The sequence below is a fragment of the Sinocyclocheilus grahami genome, unplaced genomic scaffold (assembly GCF_001515645.1).
Source record: "Sinocyclocheilus grahami isolate Dianchi unplaced genomic scaffold, SAMN03320097.WGS_v1.1 scaffold16.1, whole genome shotgun sequence".
Lineage (NCBI taxonomy): Eukaryota > Metazoa > Chordata > Actinopteri > Cypriniformes > Cyprinidae > Sinocyclocheilus > Sinocyclocheilus grahami.
Genome location: NW_015505195.1, coordinates 1517516 through 1533085, shown reverse-complemented (window position 1 = coordinate 1533085; position 15570 = coordinate 1517516). Strand labels below are relative to the sequence as shown.

The 15570-nt window shown below is 37.6% G+C and overlaps 1 protein-coding gene across 1 annotated transcript in view; it reads left to right on the top strand.

Moving 5' to 3' along the window:
- Positions 1–15570, top strand: part of faf1 (Fas (TNFRSF6) associated factor 1) — a 78903-nt gene that overhangs the window by 40925 nt on the left and 22408 nt on the right. Inside the window, exons 10-14 of the mRNA XM_016228726.1 lie at positions 489–612; positions 708–771; positions 979–1060; positions 7635–7789; positions 14850–14986. Of these exons, the coding sequence (XP_016084212.1) occupies positions 489–612; positions 708–771; positions 979–1060; positions 7635–7789; positions 14850–14986 (562 nt within the window). The remainder of the gene's footprint in view (positions 1–488; positions 613–707; positions 772–978; positions 1061–7634; positions 7790–14849; positions 14987–15570) is intronic.

Below are 15570 nucleotides of genomic sequence, written 5' to 3'. Positions count from 1 at the left end.
CCGATTATAAACACAAATACCTTTGCGTGAAATTAGGATTAGAAATTAGATTTAACATTGTGATATACAGTAGAAAATATTTTTTGTAGTTTTAGAAGCTTGCATAGAAACAAATCTTTAAGAGGCCTTTTATGGCTGAATTCTGTTATTAATATTCTTTTTTTTTTGTTTATATTTGATAATTTAACACATTTCTTTTTTAAAATTAATTTTACTTAATTTTTTTGATATTGTCATCTTAAATATATAAACCTAATTTAGGGATTGGCAAATTTAGTCATTCATGCCATAGTTGACACCGAAGCAATTTAGAGTGAGAGAGATTAGTTTTTAATGTATGTACTAGAAATGTTTAAGTCCCTTTTCAAGCTACGTTTTGGATTAGATCCCTGTTATAATTCATTGGTGTGATCACAGATAAATTGCGCATCTCTAGTTTTGTCAAATGAATTGCTTTTTAAGAAATTGCCTCTGTGTCTGTGTTACAGTGCACAGATGTCCACATGGTCAGTGACAGTGAGGGAGATGATTTCGAGGATGCACCTGAATTTGGTGTAGATGAATCTGAAATATTTGGCATGGGAAGCTCGAGTTGTCGAAAGTCTCCAATGAGTAAGTTATACAGTGTCGTTTCATCTGGGGTTGACCATGAAGGAATGGTGTTTTACTGGATATCTGTAATGATATATTCCTTTATCTTCCCTCAGTGCCAGAGAACAGTGAAAATGAGGGTGATGCCTTACTGCACTTTACTGCTGAATTTTCTAGAAGGTGAGATCTCTGGACAAAGTAACATTTGTATTTCAATTTCATTAAAGAAAACCAAACTTAAGCTGCATTTCTTTGTAGTTCAGTATGTGGTGTCTTATACACATTTTTTCAGCACTGCTGGTTTTGAATAAGATGTTTTTAATGTTTGAAAAATAGCTACTCTGATGTTTGGTATTATTGCTTAGTGTGTGCATGTATGTTTTGTAGATATGGCGATTGCCATCCTGTGTTCTACATCGGCTCCTTGGAAGCAGCATCTCAAGAGGCCTTTTACGGCAAAGCCAGAGATGTGAGTATAAACTTTGTAATTTACCAATCAATAAATGTATAATAAATATAGAATTTCTATCATTATTTAAAAAAATTTTTTAATATTGAGTCATTTACTTTTTTTTATTACAAATGATTTATTTATTTATTTATTTTATTATTATTTTATTTTATCAGTTGGAGGTGGTATTGGAAATGATAGGGAAATAATAGGGATCAGGAAATTACTCAAGCCAGATTCCAGAAATGTACGTTGTGCGTGCATAAGCACATGCACTACCAGGCTCTAACATTTCTTCTGAGAGTCATATGCACAGGTATATAAACAATGCTAAAAGTTTGATTGGCAGAACTGGCCCCCCAATCATGATAAATCCCCATCAAATTTCCGTTTCCCATTTGAACAGCTGAAGCTTTATTTAGAACAGCTTTGCGCTGGTTTTTCCGCTGTGTCCTCATAAGGAGGCTTGTATCAACTGACAGCTTGTGTGGATTACGGTCTTATTAGACTGGGAGGATGCAGCAAGATGTTCAGGGGGTTTTTGAGCATGAGGAGCGGGCTGGAATGGCTTCCTGCCTGCAGCCCAGCTGATCTCCTCCTCTCCTCAGCACAGGCACTATATGGCCGCCATTCTCCCCCGAGGAGACAGTTTAGTGTGTCAGTAAAAACAAACTAATGTAAGAAGAAGAGATGACCTTCTGTGTTCCTCTCTTGCAGACAGTCAGTGTTTTTCTTCACGGGTCAAACATTTTTACTCTTTTATCCTTGTGCGCTTCTCTAGTATGCATTCGCAGTTGTTATCCTTTTGGGCTTGAGCCAGAGCATTTATCTTTAGGAAGGATTTAACAGGACATATTTAAGGTATGCGTCATTAAAAAGTACTTTTGAGTAAAGATTATGAAAGATGAATAGAAATTTCTAAAAATGGAGCAACGTCACCTGGAATGTTGTTCTGGTACAGCAAAGTCCCAACTGACTAGTGAAAGTATTTTTAGTGTATTTTATGATAAACACTAAATTGTGGTATTAGTTAATTATGAAGTAACGTGTTTCCCACAGGATTTTAAGAGAATATGGGGGGGGGGGTCTGTCTAGTCTGTCTAGTTGGGTCACGGGGCAACCACCCTCGGATGAAAATTGTTTATTTTGAAGTTAAATGCCTCAATCTGGTGCACATTGAGAGTTCAAAATTAAGAGCTCCAACTCATTTTTAGTGTCCAAATTGTAAATAGTAATAGTAAAAGTCTTTGCACTGATTTGTAGATGGACTTTAAAGTGGAAGCCAAACAATTAGAATATAATAATAATAATACTTTTCTACAATACAAATCTAGTGAAATGTGTTAGAAATAGTGAAATATGTTAGAAATTTTGCAAATGTGAAAGTAATGCATAACTGGTGCCCATTGCATTCCCAAATGCATGTTAAAATCACAGCACATGCACTGTGAACTAAAACATCAGATCACAAGCTGATCACGTGAGCAAAAGTCCACACTTCTCCTTCAAAAATGCAGTGCAACAGACTATATTTAATTAAAGCACTTCTTATGATTTTGGTTTGATTGACAGAGGCTTTGCAAAAGCAATAGTGCAAAACATGTTATTATCAGAAGTGTAAAAATATTTTCAGTTCATTAGATTGTGGCAGGCTGCCAGAGTCTAGGCTGTTAATGGGAAACACTGATGCAATTTTTGCACACTAACATCATCCATATAGGATTGCAAAAACAAAGACCAATAAAATAGGATTCTAAAAGGGAAGCATTCAAGAAATCTGTTTCAAACTACTCGGGCTATTGCTTGAGCTACTGTGTTCACCACCTTTCAGTCACCCGGTCTACTCGTTAAGTATAGGTTGTTTAGCCACGGCTGTGAACTTTTCATGTGCACGTGTGCATGTGTGGGATGGATTTTTCTGAGGGCACTTGTGCCCCTCTCTCTTAGGCCTGAGAGGCTAATCACTAAGTAAAACACTACATGTGATGAAGTGTTTCTGGAGTGGTAGATGCTCCCAATCCATCCTTAATGAAAATGCTGGAGGCCCTGGAGTTCAGCCGGTGGATCAGCAGAAGACTCTTGAGTCAGGCCACCCATCATCACACAGGCCTCATCACAAATCCCCTTAACATCCAGCTAATCGTGCTAACTCTCCTCTGCCACCCGCACAAAGACGGCCATCAAAATTCATAGCTCCTTCGCGCCCTTCATGGGTTTTTCATGCATGAGCTTCATAGTGGAGCCTCTGTGATGAAGCGTTTTTTCGGCTTGTGAGAAAAGATACAGAGAGATGAGATTTCTGACACCTGAAGGACTTCATGTTATTGACACTGCTGTTCTAACAGGAGAACTGATGAAAATTGACTCTTGTCTTTAAATATTGATCCAAATAATTTATTGATTTGTCAGTAGTGCCAATAATTTACCTTCTAACGCAACATTGACATTCTTGTCTTGTTTAAAGGAATAGTTCACACAAAAATTAAAATGGTTAGTATTTAATCACCTTCATGTTGTTCTAAACCTATATGACTTTTTATTCCATGGAACACAAAAGGTTAATTTCTTTTCTTCTTTCTTCTTTTTGGCACATTCATTAGAGAAGCTTTTGCATCCTTTTTGTCCTCTGGAAGAAAGACAGTAAGATGTGGGTTTTGGAGTGTCGTATGACAGAAATAATGACAGAATTTTAATAACTGGGTTAACAGGCGCTTTAAGAGTATTTGTATTACATACAGGCAGCTCTTAATGCTAAAGTCTAATTATGCTACAAAATATTATTATTACTAGATTATTGTTCCGTTTTGTGGGAGAATCTCTCATAGTATTGTAAGTGCCATCTGTTAAAGCACTCCACTACAGGTCAAGAGAGAGCAGTAATATGAACTCCTCATTTCCCATTGTTTGCTTTCCTACAGGCAAAAGAGAATGTTCACTTTCAACGTCTCTCCCTCCTCCAGCACATACACATTGCCTGTAATTAAAAACATCCTTTCACAATATCTTTAACAAGAGAAGTATGATCGTCTGTGTAACTAGCATTACTCTCACGGTGGGGCAGGTGGAGCCACCAACAGAATGTCTTGAAATAATTTCAAAAATCAAGATTTTTTTTTTTCAGTCATTAGAAGTGTGACCAGACTCCAGGAGTCCTGTAAATAGCATTAGACAAAAACTGGCTGTTTCTTACATCATAAAATATAACGTGATGTTAATATCATTAGCAGGACATTTTGCCCCTCGCTGTATATTTCTGCTTCTGTAGTATTGCACTAGTAGCTCCGCCCACAGTGAAATCTCATTGGTCCAGAATCCCTATTGATAGCGCATTATTAAAGTCACAATGTAATGGAAGTAGCAACAGACTGTATTGTGATGCACATCCAAGTGAAGTAGATTATTGGAAAATAAAAATTGTAGATCAGGTGACTTGGTCCTGTCCTTTGGTTGTTGATTGGAAATTACAAGCTCCAAAAAATTAAATGTTTGGATGAATCATTCACAAAAAGATCAAAAAGATTTGTTTAGAAAATAGAATCATTTTTTACATTTTTATTTCATGCTGACTTTAAACATTGAATATGTTTTGATTAGCTGTGATTTGTTCTGCATAGCATTTCAATTCAGTTTTTATAGTCACATTAATGCTGGAAACTTTGCCGTGTTAGTGCACATTGTAATACTACATTTCGATCCATTATTTGTGCATTTGGAAGACAATTTTACTAAATGCAAATGCTTTGTACAAGGTGGTTAGCATGTCTTGAGCCCTTGATTAGGTAAATTCAATCTCAAGGCCTGTTCACATCAAGTTTGATGCAACTAAATGACACAAAGTAAAAAAAAAATTATTGAAACATTTTGCGTATTAAATTTCCGTCGTCCTCCAAATTTCTATATCTGTTTTTTTTTTTTTAATGACTTGTATCTGAATAAATAATAACTAATTAGTGTAAAGGAGTACAAAAAGATACATTGTTTCATTTTAAAATCACGTCACCTGTGTTTTTCATGCCAAACAGTCATGCTTGGTGTGAATAGGCCTTCACTTAGTAGATAAACATGTTTTTTTGGTCCTGTTGCTGCAACACTGACTCACATGTCCAAAGTTAGCCTGGGAATTCCTCATTTTCAGACAACTGTGTGAAAGCTAGTACTGTCCCACTCACAGGACAGATCAGCTTTCTTCTTCTACCCACCTCCCTCACTCTGTCCTCTCCTCCCCTGTTCCTCTCGCATCTCTACCCTTTCCTCCCCACCATTTCAGGATTCGCGTCCCGAACAGATGGGGGGATGACTCGAGGTGATGGAAAGAGCTTTTGGGTCAGTTTCTTCCCCAGAACAGACCCAGTAATTTGGACTGAGCACTGATTTCTGCAGGCTAAGAAAAGCCCCACAAAAACGAGGGAAAGAAAGGAGGAGAAAACAATGGGATGAAAGTAGATAGGAGTGACTGTGGGTAATGGAGGGGCGTGAAACGAGGGAGCTGACCAAAGACTGTTATTAGCGAGAGTAGCTTTTCCCCACCTCTCCAATGAAATCTTAGAGGCTTCAAAAGGTCAAAACGTTTTGAGTGAATACGTTCTGAGTGAATATTTTGTATTTAATCTGTATTTATGTTATCTGTATGCACCCAAGGGTCTGAGAGTAACGCAATTTCAATTCTCTGTGTGTATGTCCTGTACATGTGGAAGAATTGACAATAAAGCAGACTTGACTTGACTTGACTTCAGTCAGTACTGAAACAGCCATGTCAGTTTTAGGACAGACTACAAGAGAGGAGTGGAAAAGTTCATGTCTCGTTTTCATCCACCACCCTTTCAGTTTTTGACGGGTAAAATTTTGCCCTCACTCCAGGTCCCATTTGCTTGTCTACCCAGCGTGAGTGTTTAATCTTTTCAGGGCCGTGAATTGGGCTAGTGAAAGAGGCCTGAGCTCTCTCCCACCAGGGGCCATGCGGCTCATTCGAGAGCTTTAATCACTGTGCAAACACTGCAGCGCTCCTTCAGTCCTCCTTCCATACACACCTTCGTAGAGTCCAACTTTCTCTCCTCCGTTGACGCCCTCCTTCGTTTCTCTCCCCGCTTTGCTTTCTGTTTTTCCACCGTTGGACTGTTGAAAAATCCCTCCTGCTGCATTTGACGAACCATTGGGGGTCAGATCCGTAGGAAACGTTCAGAGTTGTTCTGCAATTCGGTGGGTTTTATTCCCCTGCCTTGTCTGGTGAAAGCTTTCATGTTTGTGTTGGTGTCCTTCTTTTTTTTTAATTAGTTGTTGGGTTATGCGAGTGACCGCCATCCATCTGACGACGTAAATATCTGTGGATTTAGACGTGCGTAGACATCAGCAGTGCCTTCCTGTGCTAACCTGCGACGATGGAAGGAGGGCACTGGCATTTGATGCAAAACAAATAAAGTGATTTGTTCAGTTTTTGTTTTTCAGGGAAAGTTTGATTTAGCCTGCATCAGTTTGATTTGGTTTGGATGTTTGTTTTGCTCAGGGTTTGCAGGGAGGGCACTCACTGTCTTTTTCTTCTTGTGGACCCTGGTGAAGCATTAGTGGCCTCAGAAAGCCTGATGGTGAATCATGAAATAAGGGTGAATCAGTGAGCCGGGATTAGATGGGTTCTGGCTTCATAGGTAGTGGAAATGGCCATTGAGGCGTCAGTTTTCATGCTTTTTTTCTGCAAATTGGATGTGGGGATGGAATGACCTCTATGTGGGCAATAGTTGATAAATGGGTGAATGTCTCTCTTTAAATTCAGTGCAGCTATTTGAAGGGTTGGACATTTTTTTTCTTTAACAGTTCTCAAGTATGCATAACATTGTATGCGAATTGAATACCATGCTAAAATACTATTGACAGTGTTTCCTGCAATGTTAGTCTGCTATTGCATTGCACCAATATTGAATCTCATATTGAATGATTCAGTTCATACATTTTGTTGTATCCAGCTTATGTTATTTTATATATTTATACATACATCATTTTTATATAGTTGTGGTCAAAAGTTTACATCTATCCATATTATTTTGTTAAAATTAATAACATTTTGCAAATTCTGCAAGATGTATGTAAATTAAATACCACTTACACCAGTAACACATATATAACACAAATATATTTATATAAGTTTAAAACATTTAAATAATATATTATAATGTTATATTTCATTTTAATATATATATATTGTAATTTAATATATATATATTGTAATTTAATACAATATATATATATTGTATTTATTATTATTATTATATATATTTTTTTAATAACATTTTTATATTTTTCCATTTTCATGTCTTTTTTCTGCAAATTAGATGTTTAGCGCCTATTTGAAACCATTTCAGAACAGATGAAACAAATTCAATTTCCAAAAAAGTATTTCATCATTTGGCTACAGACTCTTGAGGGCAACAGTCGTTTTTCTGATTTCCAAATTTTTCTTCTTCAAAAGTACTAAAACATCATTATTAAATGAATTGTCAAGGAACCACAAGCATAAAGATCTTAATCTTAATCAGATCAAGAATCTTAATTCATATGAGACCTATACCTAACTGTTTGTATATGTTGTGCTTTTGTCACTCAGAGAAAACTGCTGGCCATCTACCTCCACAATGACGAGAGTGTCCTCAGTAACGTGTTCTGCTCTCAGATGATGTGTGCAGACTCCATAGTGTCATATCTCAGCCAGAACTTCATCACATGGGCTTGGGACGTTACTAAAGAAGCTAATAAAGCCAGGTAACACTATTTAACATGTTCCTTCCTTTCATCTCTCTCATCGCATGCTCTCACAATGGCAGTCAAACCATCCAGAACAGTAGCGATCGGAAGCATTTTCACACTCAAAATGGATGATCTCTTAATGAGAGGCATTCCTTCCTTCCCCCTCTCTCCTCTTCTGACTCTCTCCTCATAGAGGGCTTTAACAAAATATGTTGTGTTTGCTCACTGAGGCCCCGGTAGGGCAGTCTGCACTAATCTGCCCCGTTAAAGGGTCAGTTAGACACACAGCCATCATAGATCACACTCCTCAGAATGTCTTCATTTCAGGATGGCATTTATGGTGGTTTTACACTTTGTCTTTGGTCAAATGCAACTTTTGTTCCTTGGAAGCAAAAGAAACATACACCCAAAATAGTATTAAGATTGCAAAAATAATCTATTCTCCTGTTTAAAATGTGCTTTGTTTCCAAGACACGGAGTAAACTTTACAAAGCTATATCCCAGAGTAAACTTTACGAAGCTATATCCCAGATTGTTTCAGGTGGAAACGGAGCGAGCAACATGAAGATGGAAGGCCAGAAAAGGAAACGAACAGAGAGAGAAAAAGGGAGAAGCTGGTCAGGCAGCAGATGGATTCTTGATTGGTCCCAGCAGGCTTTGCTTCTGAGCAGGCCTCTACTTTTCCTTCCAGTAGGCTTCACCCTAAAGGCCTCCCTCCGGAGTGGACGGGGAGAGAAAGACCAGCTAGTGACCTGCTTCTGCAGGGGCTCCTTCAGTCCAGCCTTGCCTCTATACCCCTCTCCCTCCCCTTCTGCTTTTTGCCCCAGCTGAGTCTTTCTACCACAGATTAAAGGCGGGCAACATCTGGGGCTATTCATAATGTGAACAGAGAGACACACACACACACAATCCCACATCCTTATACGCTGACATACTCATACACACCTCATTCTCACGCTCCCGAGCCAGGCCTGACTGATAGGTGATTGTGGAGGGTGACTGGCAGTGTTTTTCAAAGCTAAATCTGTGAATGAAGCCTGTGAATCGCTAATCGCTGACACCGATCACATAAACTCTTAGAATAATTGTGCATTAATCCAGAGCCCAAATGTAATTAGAGTGAATGTAATTAGCACCCACAGGTGCTACAGGTGCTCTTTGTTACTGGTACAAGTAAGAAAAAGCTGCAGGTCACAATTTGACAGTGCATTCTAGTAGATACAAAGTTTTTTAAAGTTTTTTTTTGCAATCCATCAAATCCTGATGATTCATATGGCTGATTTATTGACAAGGCTGTAAATCAAAGTAATTGCAATTTAATAATTAGTTGTTGTTTTCAATAGCAGCAGCAGTTTCTTTTGCTGCAGCAAAAAGTCTGAAGAAAGTTTTTTTAAAGTCTTTTTTATAATTTTCCTTTTTCTGCCCCATAAGGCTGCGTTTACACTTGCGCTTACACATTAACATGCGACCTGTATCCGGATGTTGTCCACAATAACATTTAAAAGACAAGTGTAAACGCGCTTCTGATCGGAATGTTATCCGATCAGCGTGTCCTGGTCCAGAGGTAGTCGAGGATGCATTGTGTTCGGATTTCAGTGTAATGTAAACGCAATCCAGCCATCGTGTCTGCATTCGCAGGTCGACATCATGCAAAACTCCGCCCCCTCTCTCCCGAGCTGTCGGAAAAACAGAACGCTAGTGAGACTCCTACATTTATTTTTATTTGTAAAATGTCCCGTGACTGAAAATAGTTTTCAAAAGAAAACCCACTTGCCTCTATACCCCTCTCCCTCCCCTTCTGCTTTTTGCCCCAGCTGAGTCTTTCTACCACAGATTAAAGGCGGGCAACATCTGGGGCTATTCATAATGTGAACAGAGAGACACACACACACACAATCCCACATCCTTATACGCTGACATACTCATACACACCTCATTCTCACGCTCCCGAGCCAGGCCTGACTGATAGGTGATTGTGGAGGGTGACTGGCAGTGTTTTTCAAAGCTAAATCTGTGAATGAAGCCTGTGAATCGCTAATCGCTGACACCGATCACATAAACTCTTAGAATAATTGTGCATTAATCCAGAGCCCAAATGTAATTAGAGTGAATGTAATTAGCACCCACAGGTGCTACAGGTGCTCTTTGTTACTGGTACAAGTAAGAAAAAGCTGCAGGTCACAATTTGACAGTGCATTCTAGTAGATACAAAGTTTTTTAAAGTTTTTTTTTGCAATCCATCAAATCCTGATGATTCATATGGCTGATTTATTGACAAGGCTGTAAATCAAAGTAATTGCAATTTAATAATTAGTTGTTGTTTTCAATAGCAGCAGCAGTTTCTTTTGCTGCAGCAAAAAGTCTGAAGAAAGTTTTTTTAAAGTCTTTTTTATAATTTTCCTTTTTCTGCCCCATAAGGCTGCGTTTACACTTGCGCTTACACATTAACATGCGACCTGTATCCGGATGTTGTCCACAATAACATTGAAAAGACAAGTGTAAACGCGCTTCTGATCGGAATGTTATCCGATCAGCGTGTCCTGGTCCAGAGGTAGTCGAGGATGCATTGTGTTCGGATTTCAGTGTAATGTAAACGCAATCCAGCCATCGTGTCTGCATTCGCAGGTCGACATCATGCAAAACTCCGCCCCCTCTCTCCCGAGCTGTCGGAAAAACAGAACGCTAGTGAGACTCCTACATTTATTTTTATTTGTAAAATGTCCCGTGACTGAAAATAGTTTTCAAAAGAAAACCCACCACTTCAGGTCGACTTTGCACCGCAGACTTATTTAAATATTGCGCTGGAAATACAGATCTGATCGGTTATCCAGATCGAGAAGTCAGCTGATGTTGCCAAGTGTAAACGCGCTGTGTCCTGATTGACTGATGATCCGATCTGCTTGATCAGATCACGGTGATTGCGTGTTAATGCCAAGTGTAAACGCAGCCAGAGATGCATTGGGTCTAGTATTTAAAAATACTAGGGATGCACCGATACCACTTTTTCCAGTTCTCACCCGATACCGATACTTTGTTTTGGTACTTGCCGATACAGAGTACCGATACCAATATTTTCATTGCATTTGTAAATTTTTTAAATATTGGGTACAGAAACCAAAAGAGTATGTATAATGTCAGTTGGGTAACTTCATTTATCAAATAGATAGTCAAACCAAAATTTATTCAGACACCTTCAACATTTCTCACATTATTACAGTTTATTCGCTATAGTTTAGAAAATGGTAATAAAATATGACAAGAACTCAGAGTTAAACTGTGTCAGAACAAATTCAGCTTGATAATGTCAGATAACTTTGATAGACAGGTATGTAATGGATTACAATAAACCAAAAATTATTCACTGTCAATATTTACACAACTATCAATACTTTGTCAGGTGACCCTTAGCCATAATGACAGCCTGTTGTCTCCTGGGCATGCTGTCACCCAGGTTCATGCAAACCGAAACTTCAGCTTATTCCCAGACTCAGTCTGAATAATTTTTGATCCCATATTTGTATCAGTTTTACTGGTAGTCCACTGTATGAAGAATTTTTGGGTATAATATATCACAGTTTAATTTATTTTGCTATTTTCACTTTACATAATACACATACTGGTAAAAAATGTATAGCCTGAATGCACTGTAAGTCGCTTTGGATAAAGGCGTCTGCCAAATACATAAATTATTATAGAATAATGTGAATAATTTTTGGTTTGACTGTATATCCTTCTGTTATTTTCACACTTAATTATGCCCATTAAAATGTATTTTACAAGTTTTTGTTACTTTCACTGTTCATTTCACTGTTCACACAGAAGTGTGTGCTCTCTCTCTCCCTCCCTCCCTCCCGCCCTACCATTAAGTAACTTACTTGTTTTTGACATATCCGACCGAACTACAAACTTTCCAGTGATGTCTGTGAGAAAGGGATATTCACTCGACAAGCTCGCGCATCTGCGCCGCTGCGCGCTCAGTCCACTCAGCGTGATTTGCTTACCAGCTGGCGCAAATCAGCTATACAGGCATTAATACTGAATGTTTTATATTCATTGCATACATATACTTCGCAGATATCTTTAATCTCTAATAACTCCATTCTGCTGTCTGTTTTTAGTGTTTCTTTGTCTGAATATGGCACTTAACACATGCTGTGTGGTATCAGCGTTTGGTATCGGGGCATTTTAACGAGTACGTGTACAGGAGCTCAGTATCGGTGCATCCCTAAAAAATACTAAGTGGAATTGTTGTTTATTCAAATCAAATTTTTTATTGAATCAAACTGAATCGTTGGTAACACTTTACAATAAGGTTCATTAGTTAACTACATTAGTTAACATGAACTAATAATGAACTGCACTTATACAGCGTTTATTAATCTTTGTTAATGTTAATTTCAACATTTACTAATACATTATTAAAATCTTGTTAACATTAGTTAATGCACTGTGAACTAACATGAACTAACAATGAACATCTCTATTTTTATTAACTAACGTTAGTGAAGATTAGTAAATACAGTAACAAATGTATTGCTCATGGTTAGTTCATGTTAGTTTATACATTAACTAATGTTTAACTAATGAACCTTATTGTAAAGTGTTACCGAATCGTTTATGATTGAACAAAATTAACTTTTTTTTTTAATCGAAAACCTGTGAATCAAATCAGTTCTCAAGCCAAATATTCACACCATTAAATAGTATAAGGTGTTAATGTTACTATTGATCTATTTTTTTTGGGGCCTAATTTTAAAAGAACAATTGAGAAGAGACAGGAAACAATAGGAGAGTGGGATCAGGAAATAAACACTCAAACTTGGTCGCCCATAGCGCTGGAGATGTCCACAAGGCTATGTTTCTAGCTATGTGCTTAGTGTTTTCAAAATCCCTCATCCAAAATATAAAAGTTTGGGGTGTAACTTTTCCTGTTTTGCCACAGGCAAAAATGATACTTCAAATCATGTGACTTGAGAACTGGTAGGCTTTGCCTTTCTAATCAATCAGACTAACAAAGTTTTGCCATGTGGATGAAGAAAAGTAAAAAAAAAAATCGGAGAGGCTTAAAGTGAAGACAATGTTTTCATATGATGTAAATTAATACAAGTATTTAAAAACTCAAGGAAAAGTCTTTGAATTATGTTGTTTGTTGTTGCTGTGCAGTTGTGTCACTGAAAATCAGTGCATAGTTTGAGTATCATGATCATTGTGATTGAGAAACTGTTTTCTCAGGGAAACAGTCATAGAGCAGTGCACGCCCTGTGGCCCCAGCAGATGGTCTGATACTGTGCCACACCTCTGTTGGTCCAGGCAATGGGGAAATATTATGGTTCACACACTCAAGAGTGTGTGACTTGAGTGAGGGATGAGGAGGAGACGAGAGCATGTCACTCCAATTACAAAGCCATTCATGATGAGACGCTTGAAACACCTGGTGTTACTAACTAGAAAATCAAAAATAACTCCCCTGAGGTCCTTTGAAAACTCTTAACATTCTTCAAGATTTCTTTATGCATCACTGATGTGACAGTGAACTGCCAGCTGCAATGCCTGATGGGACCTCTGGAAACACAAGTGTTATTTGTATGATGTTTAATTTTTTTTGCCAATGAAACAGCTTTGTGGAATCTAGTCATCTGTAATACTGCACTACAAGTTACACAGAAGATAGATTGCCCGCTGTCCTGTTAACCGTGTAGCGCTCTATATTTAGCACGCTAAGTTTATTAAATGGAGCACAGCAATAGGGTTCCAGAGGTAGAATTTTCAGCAGTCATTACTCCAGTCTTCAGTGTCACATGATCCTTCAGAAATCATTTAATCAATACACTGCTTTGGTGCTTAAGTAACATTTTTTATTATTATCAATGTTGAAAACAGTTGTGCTGCTTAATATTTTTGTGGAAAGGGTGATACATTTTTAGAATTCTTTGATGAATAGAAATGTATTTGAAATATAAACTTTGAATATAAAATTATAAATGTCTTAACCGTCACGTTTGATTCATTTAATGTATCCTTGCTGAATCAAAGTATTAATTTCTTTCTAACAAACCCCAATAACCCCACAGTAGTGTATATTTATTATTAGTGTATATTTAACTTTTTTCACTCTTGGTCATTTTCAGAATAGAATGCCCGCATAATGCTTGCTACATACTATTTTTAATGGTATATGAAATATAGGGAGTTTTAAATTGCAGTATGCTACATTGTAACAATATTATTTGCATAAAACTGCAAAATAAGCATGTTGTGTTTTAACTTAATTAACTCTAGTAATTGCAAGTAATGAGTCAAGGATGAGATTACGGATGACATTGCTACTGCTTTATTCATCACATTAGAAATGGTGGATTGCATTTAATTGGAAATACATTATTCCATGTAGTGCATTCTGAATAACTTCTCCACAGAGTATACATACTAAATACTATTTCATAAATTAAAAGTAGTATGCCAGTAAATATACCTAGAGTCCAAAAAGTGCTCACTCATCTCTGATGCAACTTTTTTTTTTATATATATATATATAGTTCTCTGATAACGGTGAAATTTGGTTTGAAGAAATCTCCAATTTTTTTATTTTCTTCCCTCCCACACTGGTCAGAGCCCCTCACTCTAGTGTGTTCCATCTCTTCTCTATTTTACTTTCCAGTTATTAAAGCCGATGTTATTAAAAGAAGAGAGAAGCTAATCTATATTTGCATTCGCTCTATAGCAATTCATTAATATTATGACATTTACTGCGAGCTCTCTGAGTCTGCCTGCTACCCTTTTCCTTCAGCGAAACGTTAATTTAAAGTTCTGTCTTTGTAATGGAATAAGAAATCCTCTCTGCCCTATCAAATTCTGTGCGGCGGGAGCTGAATACTAATTCAGACCGGGGGAGTGTTTGGAGAAGGACCCTCTCTTTTGAGCAGAGAGCAGAATTGGTTTTAAAGTCTGTTAATATGATGAGCTGTGTACTCTTATTAAGCTCAGTGATTGTTCAGGGGAGTTTCACTGGCTGTCTCTCCACTGTCCACTTAAATTACTGACTCTCTTTCTCTCTTTTCTCTCACTCTCTTTCTAGACTACTCACGATGTGTACAAGGCACTTTGGCAGTGTTGTTGCACAGACCATTCGGACGTACAAGACTGACCAGTTCCCATTACTTTTAATTGTCATGGGCAAACGGACATCAAATGAAGTTTTAAATGTTATTCAAGGTAAAATATACATCTAAATGAACTACAAATCAAATTATAGGTGGCAGACCTTATGTAATGCCTACCAGATCAAAATTGCACAACGTTTCTAATTAACTGAATGTATTTAGTATTACATATATATATATATATATATATATATACATATACAGTGGGTACGGAAAGTATTCAGACCCCCTTAAATTTTTCACTCTTTGTTATATTGCAGCCTTTTGCTAAAATCATTTAAGTTAATTTTTTTTCCTCATTAATGTACACACAGCACCCCATATTGACAGAAAAACACAGAATTGTTGACATTTTTGCAGATTTATTAAAAAAGAAAAACTGAAATATCACATGGTCCTAAGTATTCAGACCCTTTGCTCAGTATTTAGTAGAAGCACCCTTTTGATCTAATACAGCCATGAGTCTTTTTGGGAAAGATGCAACAAGTTTTTCACACCTGGATTTGGGGATCCTCTGCCATGCCTCCTTGCAGATCCTCTCCAGTTCGGTCAGGTTGGATGGTAAACGTTGGTGGACAGCAATTTTTAGGTCTCTCCAGAGATGCTCAATTGGGTTTAAGTCAGGGCCCTGGCTGG